Below are 19,422 nucleotides of genomic sequence, written 5' to 3'. Positions count from 1 at the left end.
CTTAGAGTACAATGCCTACCGATATAATATAAAGAAAGTGGTAGAGTTGGAAAATTACAATTTTGTAAAGATTTTTTTCAGACAAGAATCATCAATAGATGCTAAATCAAGGGAAAAAGGTATAATGGGGAACAGCACACTTGTATGGTCTCAAAGTATCTCCCTAATGAGTATTTATCAGTTACAAAGGGAAAAAGAATAACTACACAGTGCAGAAATTTGAAAATACAGTGAACAGTGATCAAATTGGTATCCAAGGAGGAGAAGATGGACATCACTTGTTTCCAGATGTGATGATCTGAACAGGATACAGTATCACTTATGTAGTAGACAGGCTAGAATATGTAATCCAAATCTAATCTTGAGGAAACAGCAGATAAACTCAAACTGAGGAACAATCTATAAAATAACTCAATTTGCAGCCTTCAAAAATGCCAGTCTCATGACAAAAAAAGTATGAGAAATCATTCCAGATTAAAGGAGATTAATGTGCAATGAGAACTAAATGCAATATGTGATCCCAAAATGGGTCCTATACTAGAGAAAGAAAATGCTACAATGAACATTACCAAGACAACTAACCAAACTTGAATCTGGATGATAGAATAAACAGAAGTATTGTATAGGATAGACTATATGTTAAGCATACGTAAAGCACATCTTAATAAATTTAAAAAGACTGAAATCATACAAACTACCTTCTCAAATCACAATGTAATGAAACTAAAAACAAATAGAAGGAAAACTGGAAACTTCACAAATATGTGGAAATTAAACATCACACTCTTAAACAACCAATGGGTCAAAGACAAAATCAAGAGAAATTAGAAAATATCTTGAGACAAATGAAAATAAAAACACAACATACACAAACTTATGGGATGCAGTGAAAGCAGTGCTAAATGGGAAATTTATAGCTGTAAACACACTGGCAAATTAGAAAGGTCTCAAATAACCTAACTTTATACCTTAAGGAACTAAAACAAGGAACAAGCTAAAGACAAAGCAGAAGAAAGGATAAAAATTTGAGCAGAGGGATATTCAGATTTGCACCCACCTGCAGGCTTTGTAGGGGGAGGGCTCAACATAGGAGAGCTGGTGCCTGTCTGCCAGCTGTGTGGGAGAAAGGCTCAACACGGACAATGGCTGTTGTCCCTCTAGTCGTTGCCCTACAGCCATACAATTCAGTTTCTCTCTGTATGTCTCTAGTGCCTTTCAAGCTGCTATCCCCTCTGCTGGAACTCAGGATATCATCTACATCCCAACAAAGTCAACCCAATAAGGATCTGAAAAAAATATGCATTTCCAGTTCCAACTGATCCACGCAGAATAAACCTTAAGAAACAACTTGAAGGAACATCATAAACAAGTGCTGAAAACTAGTAAAAAGGAGAATATTTTAAGAGCAGCAAGAGAACAAAGGCTTGTTACATATAGAGGAACTCTGAAAAACAAAAGTCAATGGAGCAACACCTTTAAGTATTGATAGGAAAAAAAACTATCAACCTAAACCCTCTACCCAGTAAAAATATCTTTCAAAATTGAAGGCAAAATACAGATTATTTTCAGGCAAACAAAAGCTGAGAGAATCCATTGCCAGCAGACTTGCGCCATGTTAAAGGAAGTTCTTCAAGCAGAAGGAAAATGACATAAGATGGAAATTAGGATCTACATGAATAAATTTAGTTCACCGAAAATTTTAAATATAGGGGTGAGAGAACTTTTTTTTCACTTTTATTCTCTTTAAAAAATAATCTACTTAAAGCAAAAATAAGTATGACATATTGTGGCATTTAAAACGAAAGAAGTAAAATGCATGACAGAAAAGCCCAAAGAATAATAGGGGAAAATATAGTACTAGGAGAAAAATAAAATCTGTTGTAAGATTCTTATACTATGTACTATATACACTATACAGACAATGTATACAAATACACTATTATAGTATTTGAAGATAAACTATGATAAAGACATATATTAAATAAATTTAAAATTTGAGCAGATATAAATGAAAGAGAAAAATAAATGAAACCAAAAGTTGGTTCTTCAAAAATATCAACAAAATCTTTAGCTAGATGAACTAAGAAAAAATTCAAATTACTAAAATCAGAAATGAAAATAGGAACATCACTACCAATTCTGTAATAATAAAAAGGATTATAAGAGTACTACAAATACTTATACACCAACAAATTGGATAACCTAGCTGAAATGGACACATTCTTAGAAACATACAACCTACCAAGCCTGAATCATGAAAAAATAGAAAATGTGAATAGATCTATACTTAGAGTAGGGAAATTGAATCAGTAATAAAAAACCTCCCAAAGAAAAGCCCAAAATCAAACAGCTTCCCCAGTGAATTCTACCAAACATTTCATTAAGGATTAGATGCCAATCCTTTTCAATCTTCCCCCCAAACTGAAGAAGAGTAAACAATCCTTAACTCATTCTATTCTAAGTATGTATTGGAGATAGAGCTGAATGGGGCTGATGGGTGAGAGGAAAAAATGGGTCAAGGTTGATGCCAACCTGAGATGGAGGAGGAATAATTTTTGTGGGCAGGGGGACCAAGAACTCTCACTTAAAAAAACACACAAAAAAACAACTTTTTTTCATCAAATCTAAGACTTCAAGATGGACATTAGGATCTACATGAGTAAGTTTAGGCCCAGCATTACCTATATACCAAAGTCAGACAAAGACACTACTAGAAAACTACATTAATACCCCTTAAAAATACTGAAGCAAAAATACTCAATAAAATACTAGCAAACCTAATTCAAAAATATTTTAAAAGAATTATACAACAAGACCAAGGGCAATTTTTTCCTGAAATGAAAGGATGATGCAACACACAAATATCAATGTAATATACCACATTAAAGAATAAACAGGGGCCAGCCCGGTGACTCAGGCGGTTAGAGCTCCGTTCTCCTAACTCTGAAGGCTGCTGGTTCGATTCCCACATAGCCCAGTGGGCTCTCAACCCCAAGATTGACGGTTCAATTCCTTGAGTCCCGCAAGGGATGGTGGGCTCTGCCCCCTGCAACTAAGATTGAACATGGCACCTTGAGCTGAGCTGCCTCCTGGATGGCTCAGTTGTTGGTTGGAGCACGGGCTCTCAACCACAAGGTTGCCAGTTCAATTCCTCGACTCCCACAAGGGATGGTGAGCAGTGCCCCCCTGCAACTAAAATTGAACAGGTGCTGAGCTGCCGCTGAGCTCCCGGATGGCCCAGTTGGTTGGAGTGTGTCCTCTCAACCACAAGGTTGCCGGTTCGACTCCCGCAAGGGATGGTGGGCTGTGCCCCCTGCAACTAGCAATGGCAACTGGACCTGGAGCTGAGCTGCGCCCTCCACAACTAAGACTGAAAGGACAACAACTTGAAGCTGAACAGAACCCTCCACAACTAAGATTGAAAGGACAACAACTTGACTTGGAAAAAAGTCCTGGAAGTACTCACTGTTCCCCAATAAAGTCCTGTTTCCCTTCCCCAATATAATCTTAAAACAAAACAAACAAACAAACAAAAACAGAAATTTCGTAAATTTAAAAAAAAAGGAATAAACGGGGGAAAAACTGCATAATCATCTTAATTGATGAAGAAAAAGCATTTGACAAAAGTCAACAAACACCTTTTCATGATAAAAAACAATACTCAGAAAACTAGAAAACAACCTCGATATGATAAACGCTGTATATGAAAAACCCACAGTGAATATTGTACTCAATGGTGAAAGACTGAAAGCTTTTCTTCTACCGTGTTTCCCCAAAAATAAGACCTAGCCAGACCATCAGCTCTAATGCGTCTTTTGGAGCAAAAATTAATATAAGACGCGGTCTTATTTTACTATAAGACCTGGTATAATATAATAAGTAAAATGTAATAAATATAATACATATAATATATATAAAAATATAATATAATACCAGGTCTTATATTAATTTTTGCCCCAAAGACGCATTAGAGCTGATGGTCTTATTTTCAGGGAAACATGGTAAGATCAGGTACAAGGAAGGCAAGCATGCCTACTTTCACCACTTCTATTCAACATAGTACTGGAAGTCTACATAGTACAGAGCAATTAGACAAGAAAAGAAAGAAAAGGCACCCATATAGGAAAGGAAAAAGTAAAATTATCAGGTGACATTTTTATATTTGGAAAACTTTAAAGATTCCACAAAGAAGTTAGAACTAATAAACAAATTAAGCAAAGTTGCTGGATACAAAAAAATCCACACACAAAAATCAGCTTCATTTCTATACACGAACAATGAAAAATCTGAAAAGGAAATTATAAAAACAATTTCATTTACAATAGCTTCTAAATGAATAAATTCTTAGGAATAACTTACGCAAGGAGGCAAAAGATTTGCACAATGAAAATTATGAAACACAGCTGAAAGAAATTTAAAGACACAAATACATGGAAAGACATCTCCTGTTTCTGGATTGAAAGACTAGTTAAGATGTCAATACTAATAAAAGCAACATACTAATTCAAAGTCAACCCTATCAAAATTCCAATGATTTTTTTCCTCAGAAATAGAGAAATCCATCCAAAAATTGGTGGACTCTCAAAGGACTCTGTATAGCCAAAACAATCTTGAACAAAAACAAAGATGGAGGTCTCACTCTTCCTGATTTCAAAACCTACTATAAAGCTACAGAAATCAAAATAGTGTGGTACTGGCATAGAGGCAGGCATATAGACCTATGAAACAGAATAGAGAGCCCCAAAATAAACCCTTACATAGGTGGTCAAACGGTTTTCAACAATGATACCTAGACCATCCAATAGGGAAAGGACAGTCTTTTCAACAAACGGTGCTCAGAAAACTGGATATCCACATGCGAAACAAAGGCGGACCTTATGTTACACCATACAAAAATTGACTCAAAATGGATCAAAAGCCTAAACTAAGAGCTAAAATTTTAAAACTCTGAGGAAAACATAGGGGGAAAATCTCAAGACACTGGATTTGGCAAGATTTCTTGTATATGACAGCAACAGAAAAATAAACTGGACTTCATCAAAATTAAAATCTTTTGTGCAAAGGACAGTATCAACAGAATGAACAGGCAGCCCATAGATGGTAGAAAAATATTTGTAAATCATGTATCGGGTAAGTGGTTAATATCCAGAATATACAAAGAACTCATACACCTCAACAACAACAAAAAACCCAATTCAAAAATGAACAGAGAACATAGACATTTTTCCAAAGAAGATACACAAATGACCTGTAAGAATATGAAAAGACGCTCAACAGCATTAATCATTAGGGAATATGAATGAAAATCACAATCAGATACCACTTCATACCCATTAGGATTGGCTACTAGTTTTTTAAAAAAGCAGAATATAACAACTGTTGGCAATGATGGAGAGAATTTGGAACCCTTGTGCATTGCTAGTGGGAATATAAAATGATGCAGCCACTGTGGAAAACAGTATCATGCTTCCTCAAAAAAATAAAGAGAATTACCATATGACCCAGTAATTCTCTTCCTCAGTGTATGCCCAAAAGGACTGAAAACAGATATTTAAACAGATACTTGTACACCAATGTTTACTGCAGCATTATTCATAATAGTCGAAAGTTGGAAACAACTCAAGTGTTCACCGACAGGTGAAAGGATAAACAAAATGTGGTACATACATACAAATTATTAAGCAGCCTTAAAAAGAAAGGCGACTCTGAAACATGCTAGAACATGGATGAAACTTGAAGACATTATGCTAACTGAAGTAAGCCAGTCACAGACATATATTGTATGATTCCACAAGTTTATAGACAGAAAGGGGCTGAGAGTAGCGGGGGAATGGAGAGTTAGTGTCAGTTGGGGTAGATGAAAATGTTCTGTAAATGGTGGTGATGGTTGCACAAAAGTGTAAATGTACCTCACGCTGCAGAACTATAACTTAAAATTTATAACTTCAACCATTTTAATGTATATTTCACCAGTTTTTTTTAAAAAATATTGTATCAGTGTTAAACTTCTTGAATTTAATAACTGGTATGTAAGAAAACATCCTAATTCTTAAGAATAATACACTAAAGCATTAAGGGGTTAAGGGACATGATATATATAATTCACTCTCAAATGGTTAAGAATTCTGTAAATTTGAAATTCCAAAATAAAATTTTTTAAAAAAACTATTCAAAGATAAGTAATAACAAGTATTGGAGAAAAAGGAACCCTCATGCACTGCTAGTAGGAATGCAAATTGGTACAGCCACTGTGGAAAACCGTATGGAGGTTCCTCAAAGAATTAAGAATAGGATTACCATACAACCCAGCAATCCCTCTTCTGGGTGTCTATCTGAAAAATGTGAAAGCATTTATCTGTAAAGATATATGTACCCCTATGTTCATTGCAGCACTACTTATGGTGGCCAAAACACGGAAACAAACAAAGTGTCCTTTGACAGGTGACTGGATAAAGACGATGTGGTACATATATACAATGGAGTATGACTCAGCCATAAGAAAAGATGAAATACTGCCATTTACGACAAAAATGGATGGATTTTGAGAATATCATGCTAAGTGAAATAGGTTCAATAGAAAAAGTTGAGAACCATATGATTTCACTCACATGAAAGCAACAAACAAAAACTCAAACACAGACAACATTATAATGGTTACCAGAGGGCAGGTGAGAAGAAGGAGGTAGAAAAGAGTAATGGGAGTTCAAATATATGGTAACAGAAGGAGATCTGACTTTGTGTGGCAAACATACAATGCAATATACAGATGATGTATTATAGAATTGTATACTTGAAACCTATATAATTTTATTAACCAATATCACCCCAATAAATTTTTAAAAATGAGCTAAAACAAAAACGCTTTATTCAAAGGACAGTGTTAAGAGAAGGAAAAGTGCAAGTTAAGGAGTTGGAGAAAACAGGTGCAACATATATACTTGATAAATAACTTATATCCAGAACATACAAAGAATTCCTAAAACTCAGTAAGAAAAAAAAATTCTCATTTTTTTAAAAATTGGCAAAATAAAGAGGCATGCTACAAAATAAGAAACATATGAAAAGGTGTTCAACCTCATCAGTCATAGAAATGCAAATTAAAACCACAATGAAAGATCACACAACATGCAAACTGGCATCATTAAATTATGTTAATAAAAGTGCTGGTGAGGATGTGGAACAAGTGAAATTCTCACATAAACTGCTAGTAGAGTGTAAATTGTTGCAAAGTCTTTAGTCAACAGGCATTACCTAGAAAAATTGAAAATATGTATATCCTAGACCTAACATTGCCTCTGTGTTAAATGAAACATGTGCGCCAAAATACATGGATAAGAATGTTTATATCAGTATTGTTTGCAATGGCAAACACCTTGAAACTGTCAACACAAACGTCCATCAACAGTAGAATGGATGAGTATATCAAGATAATTTACTACACAGCTATTAAAATGAATGAACTACATTTATAAAGAACATGGATAAAGCTTAAAAACATGAGTCACAGCCATGCACAAAAGAATGCATATTATATGATTTCACTTTAAAGTTCAAAATAGGCAACACTAAACCACATTGTTTAGTGAGTTATAATTAAAATTTTAAACTGTAATGCAAAGCAAATAAAAAAATTACAAAAAAATTGAGATAATTAATTCTAGGCCGGATGGATGGAGGCAATAGTGATTAGGAAGTGGAATGGGGGCAAGGCTCCTAGAGGGCCATTTCTTGATCTGGGTGTTATTTACACGGATCTGTACTTTATAATTGCTAAACTGTACATATTGTATCTACTTCCTTGAGTATGTATTACATTTGACAATTGAAAGTGTTTAAAAAATTAATTCGGAGTGGAGGCAGAGACTAAAGCAGGGAGATCAATTAGAAGAATTCTGTGGGCAGTTGGATGGCTCAGTTGGTTAGAGCACGAGCTCTGAACAACAGGGTTGCCAGTTCGGTTCCCACTTGGGCCAGTGAGCTACGCCCTCCACAACTAGATAGAGGACAATGAGCTGCCACTGAGCTGCTGGAGGAGTGGCCGGATGGCTCAGTTGGTTAGAGCGCGAGCTATTAATAAGGTTACCAGTTCAATTCCCACATGGGATGGTGGGCTGTACCCCCTGTAACTAAAGATTGAAAACGGCAACTGGACATGAAGCTGAGCTGTGCCCTCCACAGCTCGATTGAAGGACAACGACTTGGAGCTGATGGGCCCTGGAGAAACACACTGTTCCCCAACATTCCCCAATAAAAAATTAAAAAAAAAAAAAAAAAAAAGATGAACTCCTGAAACTTTATGTAATTTTACTATCAATTGTCACCCCAATAAACTTCAAAAAAAAAATTGTGTAATAATCCAGGTGGGGTGCTTGAATCAAAGTGGTAGCAGTTGAAGTAAATTAGTAAGCACATAGCTATTTGATTATATTTTAGATTATACTCTAAGTAGAGCGAATATAATTTCTGACTGATTCAACTTAGATGTGACAGAAAAAGCTGAGTCAAAATAACATCAATGTTGGACTTACCACTTAACTTAGATAGGGAAGACTGTAGGAGAGCACTTTGGGAGGGCCTTGTTAGAAATCAAAACCTATCAAGTTTGAGATACCCATTATAATACAAATGGAAATGATGGTAGGCAACCTAATGTATAGTAATTCTCAAGTTCAGGAGAGTGTTCCATCCTGAAGAAATAGACTTAAGAGTTGTCAGCACATAGATGGATTTTGTCGTGTTTCCTTAAAAATAAGACTGGGTCTTATATTAAGGTATGCTCCAAAAGACGCATTAGGGCTTATGTTCAGGGGATGTCATCCAGAAAAATCTTGCCAGAGCTTATTTTCCGGTTCGGTCTTATTTTCGGGGAAACATGGTCAAGTCTTAAGACCAGATAAGATCACTAAGGAAATAAGAGAAGAGCTCGAAGAAGAAAACCAAGACAGTATGTGTCATGCAGGGTCTCTGGTCCCGCTTCCGCTCTCGGCAGGTAGATATAGAGTATGGTGAGGCCGGAAAGGAACACCAATGGAGTCATGGATAGTAGGTTCATACTGTTATAGTCTCACTGGCTGGGTTGGAGATACAGGAAGCAAGAGCGCATAATCCGCAGTGTGCAGTCCGCTTCTCTGCCAACCAACCAACCCCCCTGTCAGCGTAGCCATGGCAATTATATTAGTGGCTAATGGCCAACCAGCCACAGTGGATGGCCATCTGATTACAGCTGATAGCCATCTAATAATGGAACTAGCACCTTTCCACATGAGGTCAAGAGCCTGGAAACTGCCCTCTGGGACTCTGTCCCTACAGTATGGTACTCTGATGTTTCAAAGAGGAAGGAGTGATCAGCTAGGTCAAATGCTGCCGAAAGATCAAGTAAGATAAGGACTGAGAAATGTCAACTGGTATTAGTGATGCAGGAATCGTTGGTGTCTTTGATACCTAAACTGATATAACTAGTGACCCTGAACAGAACACTAGCCTTTTCATCATAAACTAAATGTCAAAGTATACTTAGATCTATTTCTCAATTATGCTCTGTTCCCCTGATCTTTCTATTTATTTACAAGTCCATTCAACAGCTTTAGTTATTTTAGCTTTATAACATATTATTGTTACTTGGCAGGGCTAGCCCTTCATTACACTTCTTTCATGAAATATCTATTCTTGCATAGTGTTTCCCACCATAAAAACTTTATAATTACCTTGTCTAGTCCTTTAAAGAAGAATCTGTTAGCATTTTTATTGCACTCTATTTAAACACACGGAAAGATTTAAAACTTAGAATGATTTAAAACTTAGAATGATAAGGCTTGATGATTAGTTGCAGAGAACAAGAGAGAGGAGTTGGGACCGATACGTAGTTATTAACTAAAGTTCCCAAGTGGAAGATGCAATGGCTTAGGATAAAAACACGGAATTAAAAGAGAAAGCGTACCAAAAAAAAAAAAAAAAGAAGAAGAAAAAGAAAAATCAGTTGTATTTATATACACTAATAACAAAATATGTGAAAAAGAAATAAAACCCACCCATTCACAATAGCATCAAACACAACAAAATACTTAGGAATAAATTTAACCACAGAGGTGAAAAATCTGTACACTGAATACTGTAAGACTGATGAAAGACACTGAAGAAGAAACAAATAAATGGGATGAGATCTCAGGTTCATGGGTTAAGAATTAATATTGTTGAAATGACCATACTACCTAAAGCCATCTATAAATTCAGTGCAATGGCATTTTTTGACAGAAATAGAAAAAAACCCATCTAATGGAACCACAAAAGACCCCCAATAGCCAAAGCAATCCTGAGAAAGAAGAAAAAGCTGGAGACACCACTTTTTTTTTTTTTGAGACACCACATTTTGATTTCAAACTATATTACAAACCTATAGTAATCAAAGCAGTATGGTTCTGGCATAAAAACAGACACACAGACCAATGGAACAGAAATAACCCAGAAATCAAGAGCCCAGAAATAAACCCTCACATGTCCAGTCAACTAACACTTGACAAGGGAGCCAGGAATACTCAACAGGAAAAGTAAGTCTCTTCAATAAGTCATGCTGGGAAAACTGGATAACCACAGTAGAAGAATGAAATGGGACCCCTATCTTCCACCACTCAGAAAAATTAACTCAAAATGGATTAAAGACTTAAATACCGGAAACCGGAAAACTCCTAGAAGAAAACACAGGGGAAATACTCCTTGACACTGGTCTTGGCAACAACTTTAGGGATATGACACCGAAAGCACAGCAACAAAAGCAAAAAATTAGTAAGTGGGACTACATGAAACTAAAAAGCTTCCACACAGCTAAAGAAATAACCAACAATATGAAAAAGCAACCTACCAAATGAGAGAAAATATCTGCAAATCATGTATCTGATAAGGGGTTAACATCCAAAATATATAAAGAACTCAAACAACTCAATAGCAAAAAAAAGACCAAACGATCCAATTGAAAAATGGGCAGAGAATGTTTAATAATTTTTCCAAAGGAAACATACAAATGGCTAACAGGTACATGAAAAGATGCTCAACATTACTCATCATCAGGGAAATGCAAAGCAAAACCACAATGAGGTATCACCTTACAACTGTTATTTCTTATCTTTTTGATTATAGCAATCCTAACAAGTGTTGGCAAAAATGTGAAGAAAAGGGAACCCTTGTGCACTGCTGGTAGGAATATAAACTGATTCAGTCACTATGGAAAACAGTATGAAGGTTCCCCCCAAAATTAAAAATAGAACTACCACATGATCCCGGGATACCATTTCTGTGTATATATCCAAAGGAAATGTAATTAGGACCTCAAAGAGCTATCTGCACTCCCATGTTCATTGCAGCATTATTATTCACAATAGCCAAGATATGGAAAAACCTAAGTATCCTTCATTAGACGAATAAAGAAAATGTAACACACACACACACACACACACACACACACACACACACACAGAATTATTATTCCATTAGACATCCATAGCCATATGGATAAAGAAAATGTGGCACATACATATATACACATACAGTGGAATATTATTCAGCCATGAGAAAAAAGGAAATCCTGACATTTGTGAAAACATAAATAGACCATCAGGGCATTTCACTAAGTGAAATAAGTCAGAAGAAGACATAATGTATGATCTCACGTGTGGAATCTTAAAAACTTGAACTCATAGAAACAGAGTCAAATGGTGACTATCAGGGACAGGGGGTTGGGAGAAATGGGGAGATATTGGTCAAAGGGTTCAAATTTCCAGTAATGAGATGAGTAAGTTCCAAAGATCTAATGTACAGCATGTTGATTGATTATAGTTAAAAATACTGTATTATATACTCGAAGTTGTTAAAGAGAGTAGATTTTAAATGTTTGCCACAAAAAAGAAATGGTAACTATGTGAGTTGATGAAGGAGTTAGCTAATCTACATGCTAATCATTTTGCAATATACAATTACATTAAATCAACATGTTGTACACCTTAAACTTACACAATGCTATATGTCAAGTATATATCAATAAAGCTGGAAAAAATTAAAAATAAGAGAAAGCAGTTTAGATTGAACTCCTGTATCTAGAGTAAAATAGGGTGAAATGGCAATGGAAACCAAGACGGTAGGGCCAGAAATGTGAGAGGAAAAGTCAGAGATACCCATGTGTGGCATCATGGAAGCCAAAGGAAAGACTGTTGCTGAAAGATTGAAGAAAATGAGAGTTGAAGAGCATGTATATTGATACTGATGTCACTGATGACCTTAAAAAATAGGTTTAGTGGACTGAGGGGACAGAGCTGAAGTGACATGTGTTAAGGAGAGGATGGGAAGATAGAAATAGGGCAATAGCCACAGGGAGATGCAGACTAGGGAAGGGCCTTTGTCTTTTTTGAAGATAGGAAAGACCTGAACCTGGGTAAGTTCTAATGGGAGGATGCAGTACCAAGGGAGAGACTGAAAACAGTATACAAAAGAGAACTGAGAGGATATGGCTACTGAAAAGGTGGAAGACTTATGTTCAGCATGTGCACATATGTAGAAAGAGGTGGAAAGGATGGCCTCAGCAGAGGAATTGATACCACACCTCCATTCCTACCAGGCACGAAGGAGAAGAGGACTGGCGAGCACCAGGGAGGTATGGTATTTATAGATTCAGTGGGCAGAGTTCAGACAACTCTGCTTTGTTCAGGGAGTAAGATATGTGGTCATCTTAATCTTTAAAACCCACTCCTGTTGTTAAGCATTTAGGTTGCTTTCAATCTGTCACTAACAGAGAGTTGGATCAAAGGGTAAGTACTTCTCTAAGCCTTTGAATTCCTATTGCCAAACTACCCTTGAGAAAAAAGGGTTTCCTATTTACACTGTTCTCCTCATATTGGATGACTACCGTGTTTCCCCGAAAATAAGACCTAGCCAGACAAATCAACTCTAATGCGTCTTTTGGAGTAAAAATTAATATAAGACCGAGTCTTATTTTACTATAATATAAGACCAGGTCTATAATATAATATAATAAATATAATATAATATAATATAATATAATATAATATAATATAATATAATATAATATAATATAATACCGGGTATAATATAACACCAGGTCTTACATTAATTTTTGCTCCAAAAGACGCATTAGAGCAATTGTCTAGCTAGGTCTTATTTTCGGGGAAACACGGTATCTACTCCCTACCCTTTTCCCCTGTTTTTCTGTCTTGGCATTTATTGCTCATCATTGTTAAAAATATTTTAAGAGGAAAAGACTGATTTTCTTTTTTTAAAGGTATCAGGTTAAAGGTAATTACCCATGTACAAGTTCAAGTAGGCTTTATTTAAAAATCATATTTTAAAGATTTTTATTAAAAATATAGCTAACATACAACATTATCAGTTTCAGGTGTACACCAAAGTTGTTCTAAAAATCATTTTAAAATACCATTCCTTCAAATCATGTAATAAAGATACCCACCTTTCAAAATGAAGTTGGAAATCAGATTTACCATTACCATTATAGACAAAATTGTAATAAAATGGCAAACAGCCAAAGATATACACATGGGACATAAGAAACAATTATCCAAAAAAGAAAATTATAGAAGTCTTCCATGAGAAACTTTTTAAATAGGATTCAGTAAACAATAATCTGTCTGAGCAGAGGACAGGATCCTTTGATTACTTGAGAATCATTTGCAATTCAGATCAACAAGTAAAATCACTCACCAATGAAGTACACAAGCACATTCTGCCACTGTACCCCCATGAGCTACAGATTTCATGCCAAAACCTTCTCTTCACTAAGACCTTATCATCACTAAGCTGAAAGCCAATGAGAAGGCAGATAACAGCCCAGATCTGGGTCAGGAATTATTTTTATTGTAGGTGAGGTACTACACAACTCTCAAAGGGCAAGAGAAACAGTCTTTCTTTCTTACCTTTACCATGAACGTGAAGTCTGTTAGGGCCGGGGAGTAGACAGCCCCACCAGCACACGGGCCCATGATCAGAGAAATCTGAGGGATGACTCCGGATGCCATGACATTCCTCTGCCAAAAGAGAAAGGTAAAGGTATCTGGTTACACAGGTGTTCAAGGCATTATCTGTAGAAAGATAAAGCCAACAATAAAATTACATTTGGCTTTTACTAACAGAAATTCTAACCTGGAGGCAAGAGAAATTGCCCACCTGGTGGGATGGTTAGCATAATACTTTCTGGGGCAAATACCCTCTCTCCTCTCCCTTCCTTGGCAGTAGTCTCCCAAAACTTCCACCAGTACATGAGCTCATGGAGAACCCCACTGCTCTCACCCCAGCTCCAAATACACTTCAGGCCTAGCACCCATCTGCACAAAGCTGCCTAAAAGAATGAAAATCTTCGGCAAAATATACAGGGCCAACACTTATGCTAGAGCCATGACCTCTATTTGCTGCCCCTTCACAGCGGTTACATGGCAAGGCTAAGAGACAGATGCTGGTTTTCTCTGAGACTTCAAGGTCTGCCCACTCCTAGACAGGGCATATGAGGAAGAGGTCAGTAGCAGGAGCCAGAAAGGCTCCATGAAGACCAAGGTGTTGTGAAGAAACAAGCCTCAGTCTGTCTGCTGGGAAAGGCAAGCTAAGAAAGGGCCCAATGACTCTTCGCCCAAGCCAACTTCTTCCTTCCTGCGAGTCCCATCAGCTTAAAAGAAGAATGCCCACTTTCAGCCCTGCCTTGGCTCTGAGCCCAATTTCTATGAATTATAGGACATAGTTCATAACAGTACAAAAAAGGCACCTATAGAGAGAGAATTCCAGGAAGACGGCACAGTCGGAAGCACCAGGAATCTGTCTCCCCACCTAGAAAACAACTGCACTGGCAGAATCTGTCTGATTACATAACTTTTTGGAACTCTGTTGAATCTATTGAAGGTTTACAACTTGCAGGGGAAATTAGGAGAGTAAATTGTAGTTAACTTTGGTCAATTTCAACTCTTAGCACAATAGCAGCTACCCATTCCCCACTCCCAACCATAAGGCATGGACCTGTGCATGTGTCCGTGGAGCAGTTTACACAGAGCTTTCAGGAGCCAGGATAGGCAAATGGGACCCTGTCCTCCAAATATCAGGGACCTGTGTTCTGATCTTTGATTTCTGATTCTGATCTCAGAGGTGCAGTTAGGGAGGTGGGTGGCCATTGTTACATTTCCCTCCATTGCTGCAAGCCCCTCCCCCGCCAACTCAACATCACTAATCATTAGGGAAATGCATATCAAAACTAGAATGAGACACCACATTATGTGCATTAGGATGGCTACTATAAAAAAACAACAACAGAAAACAAGTAGGTGAGGCTGTGCAGAAATTGGAACCCTTGTGCACCATTAGTGGGAATGTAAAATGGCATAGCCACTGTGGAAAACAGTATGGGGGTTTCTCAAACTTTTTAAAATAGAATTATCATATGATCCAGAAATTCTACTTCTGGAGATATACTGAAAGAATGTAAAGTCAGATTTCAAAGAGATATTTGTATACCATGTTCACAGCAATATTACAATAGCTAAAATGTGGAAATAATCCAAACAATGGAAGAATCAACAAATGGAAGGATAAACAAACAACGGAAGGATAAACAAAATATAGTATGCACATACAACAGAATATTATTCAGCCTTAAAAAGGAAGGAATCCTATCACATGCTACAACATGGATGACCCTTGAAGACATATGCAAAGTTTAATAAGCCAGTCACAAAAGGAAATACTGTATATGAGGTACTTAGTCATAAAGACAGAAAGTAGAATGGTGGTTGACAGGGGTTGGGGGAGGATAGAATGAGGAGTAATGGTTTAGTAGGTATAGTGTTTCCGTTCGTAAGATGAAAAGTTACGGACATGATGATGGTTGCACAACATTATGAATGTATTTAAACTACTGAACCACACATTTAAAAATGGTTAACTTGGTAAATTTTATATGTATTTTACTACAATAAAACTAAAGCTGAAAAAAAGTTGTCCATATTCTGTAAAAATATCAAGATGGCTGGGTGGACTTCCACCTATGGTCGAGTGAAGAGTTCAAAATACTCTCTCCCTAAAAATCCACTATAAAACTGGACAAAATTGTCAAATACAAACATTTCAGGGCTCTGGAATAGGACCAAACAGTAACAAATTTAAAAGTGTTTATCAATGAAAAACTGCTAAATTTGAAATACAAGTAGTGGGAGTCTATGACATTCTTAACTAAGGCTGCTACTTTTGCCCACAACAGCTAAAGATGTCCATCAGGGTGAAAAAAAGTATCACCAGACAGTAATTCAAATCCATAAGAAGCAGGTAAGAGCACTAAAATTGGTAAATATGTGAATAAATATACAATACTGTATAAACAGTTCTCTTTTCTAAATACTTGAAAATTTCAGATAAGTTTGTATAAAGCAATTAATTCTAACACTTTTTTGTTGGGTTTATAAGGTATATTAACATATATAAGGTATATTAATAATAACAGCACAAAGAAAGGTGGATAACATGGAATTATAGTGGGCCTAAGTTCTTATATTTTATCAGAATTAAATCAGTATTAATTTGAAGTAGATTCTGACATATTAAAATATACACTGTAACCGTAGAAAAACTACTTTAAAAACTCAAAAATAGAATTTTTAAAAAGTCAAAGAAATTAGTCTATTGTGCTTAACATGAAAGAGTTGAATGACGTCACGAAGATAATGTAACAGGAAGCTCTAAGAATCCATCTCTCCACCAAAACAACTATTGAGCTAGCAGGAACTGTCTGAAGCAATTATTTTGGAACTCTGGAGACTAATGGAACACTTGTAGCACCCAGGGAATAACAGCAAGTAAACTTTAGTCAATTTCTGCATTTAGCATAGCAGCTATCATCCCTCACCCTATAACCCTGTGTCAGGCAGCCATGGGGATTGCCAGCCCGTGTTTCTAATGTTAGCAGGTGTCAGCATAGGCAATAACCCAAATTTTAGGGTTATATGTTTTGATTACTGATCATAGCTTTTGATCACTGAGGGACCTGCACAGAGGCAGGCCATTGTTTCAACCCTGACAGGCTCAAGCAGCTTCGCAGCTAAAAGGAGATTTAAGGAGACAGTTCATATCTTCTGGGAGCCAGACACTTAAGGAAATCTGTCAGGTCACTGGTTGACTGCATTGACAATGGAACTAAAACTTCAGTGACCATACTCAACATGGAACACATTTGCAAAAAATAGCTTGGAAAAGTCACAAATGGCCAGATTCCAGCCCCCAACAAACAAAAATCAGCAATCTCTGAGGAATGGGTCAATTAGATTTCCAACATTACCTAACATAATACTCAAAATTCCCAGTACTCAACAAAAATAATTACCAGACACAATACACAAAGAAACCAGCTAATATGGTTCAATAACAGGGGAGAAAAGAATTTCACAGAAACCATATCTGAGGAAACCCAGACACTGGAATTCTTAGTCAAAGATATTATATGAACTGTCATGTATATTAAATGAACTAAAGGAAATCATGGGGAGGGAGGGGAATAAAGAAAACCAGGAAAAAACTGTCTGAACAAGATGAGAATGCCAATAAAGAGATAGAAATTATAAAAAGAAACTAAGTAGAAATTATAGAGTTGAAAAGTACAATAACTAAAATGAAAAGCTCACAAAAGGGTTTCAAGAACAGATTTCAGCAAGCAGAAGAAAGATTCAAAGAACTTGAAGATAATTGGAACCATCCAGTCTCAGGAAAGCTACAAAAAATAAAAAAAGAAGAAAAATAAACAGAGCCTGATGGACCTGAAGGAAAGCTTCAAATGCACTAACATATACATTATAGGAAACTTAGAAGAAGAACGAGAGAGATAAAATATTTGAAAAAATAATGGCCGAAAACTGCCCAGATTTGATTAAAGATGTGAAGATACACATCCAAGAATCTCAATGAACTCCACACAGGATGAATTCAGAGATCCACAATGAGGCACATTATTGTCAAAATGCTAAAACCCAAACACAAGCAGAAAAATTTGAAAGCAGCAAGACAGAAGCAACTCGTCACATACAAGAGAACCTCAATAAAATTAGCAACTTATTTCTCATCAGAAACTACAAAGGCCAAAAGGCAATGGGATATTTATAGTCTTGAAAGAAAAACTGTCAAATACATCCAGAAGAAATAGAAAACCTGATAAACCTATAACAAAGAAAGACTGAATCGGTAAACAAAAAACTACTTACAAAGAAAAGCTAAGACCCAGACTGCTTCACTGATGAATTTTACTGAACATTTAAAGAATTGATGTCAATCCTATGTAAGTTCTTCCCAAAAAATTGAAGAGGAAACACTTCCAAGTCATTCCATGAAGCTATAATTAGGACACCAAAACCAGAAAAAAAAACAAGACTCAATAAAGCTGGGGGATAAAATTCACATCAGCAAAACAAAAAAAATACATCACAAGGTAACTGCAGACAAATATCTCTTATTAATACAGACTCAATAATACTCAACAAAATACTAGCAAACAAAACCCAGCAACTTATAAAAAGGATAACACACCATGACCAAGTTGGATATATCACAGGAATACAAAGTTGGTTTAACATTGAAAAATCAATTAATGTAATATACCATAACAATAGAATAAAGGACAAAAAGACAAAAAACATTATCTTATTTATACAAAAAGGCCTTTGACAAAATTAAACACCCCTTCATGATAAAAAAACACTCAACAAACAAAAAGTAGAAGGGAATTTCCTCAACTTGATAAAGGGCATCTTAAAAAAAAAAACTCAGCATCATACTTAATGGAAAAAGAATGAATGCTTTCCCTAAGTTCAGGAACAAGACAAGGACATCCATTCTCACCACTTCTATTTGACATTATATTGCATGTTCTAGCCAAAGCAATTAAGCAAGAAAAAAAGAAATAAAAGGCACCCAGATGAGAAAGGAACAAGTAAAACTATCTATTTGCAGAGACATGATCAAGTACATAGAAAAAACTAAGGAACCCACACATGAAAAAATTTAGAGCTAATAAGAAGTTTGGCAAGGCTACAGTAGATATAAGACTGATATATAAAAATCAACTGTGTTTCTATACACTTGCAAAGAACAACCTAAAAAGGAAGTTAGCAAAAACAATTCCATTCACAATAGTATCAAAAATAAAATAGGTACAAATAAAATAAGTATGAGACATGTATGTTAAAAATTACAAAATATTGCTGAGATAAAGATGACCTAAATTTATGGAGAAATATTCCATTTACAAGGCGTGGAAGACTCAGTATGTTAAAATATAAATTCCTGCCAAATTGATCTACAGACTCAATACAGTGCCTATCAAATCTCAGCAGGCATTTCTGTCAGTTGACAGTTGATGCAAAAATTTACATGAAAATGTAAAGGACC

At 36.0% G+C, this 19,422-nt stretch overlaps 1 protein-coding gene across 1 annotated transcript in view; it reads right to left on the bottom strand.

Annotated features, from left to right (window-relative positions):
- PCCB (propionyl-CoA carboxylase subunit beta) overlaps positions 1-19,422 on the bottom strand; it is a 56,809-nt gene that overhangs the window by 22,810 nt on the left and 14,577 nt on the right. The window contains exon 6 of the mRNA XM_019747974.2: positions 13,932-14,042. Coding sequence (XP_019603533.2) covers positions 13,932-14,042 — 111 coding nt within the window. The remainder of the gene's footprint in view (positions 1-13,931; positions 14,043-19,422) is intronic.

Source organism: Rhinolophus sinicus, linkage group LG10 (assembly GCF_036562045.2).
Source record: "Rhinolophus sinicus isolate RSC01 linkage group LG10, ASM3656204v1, whole genome shotgun sequence".
NCBI classification, from domain to species: Eukaryota; Metazoa; Chordata; class Mammalia; order Chiroptera; family Rhinolophidae; genus Rhinolophus; species Rhinolophus sinicus.
This window is presented reverse-complemented; position numbering and strand designations above follow the sequence as displayed.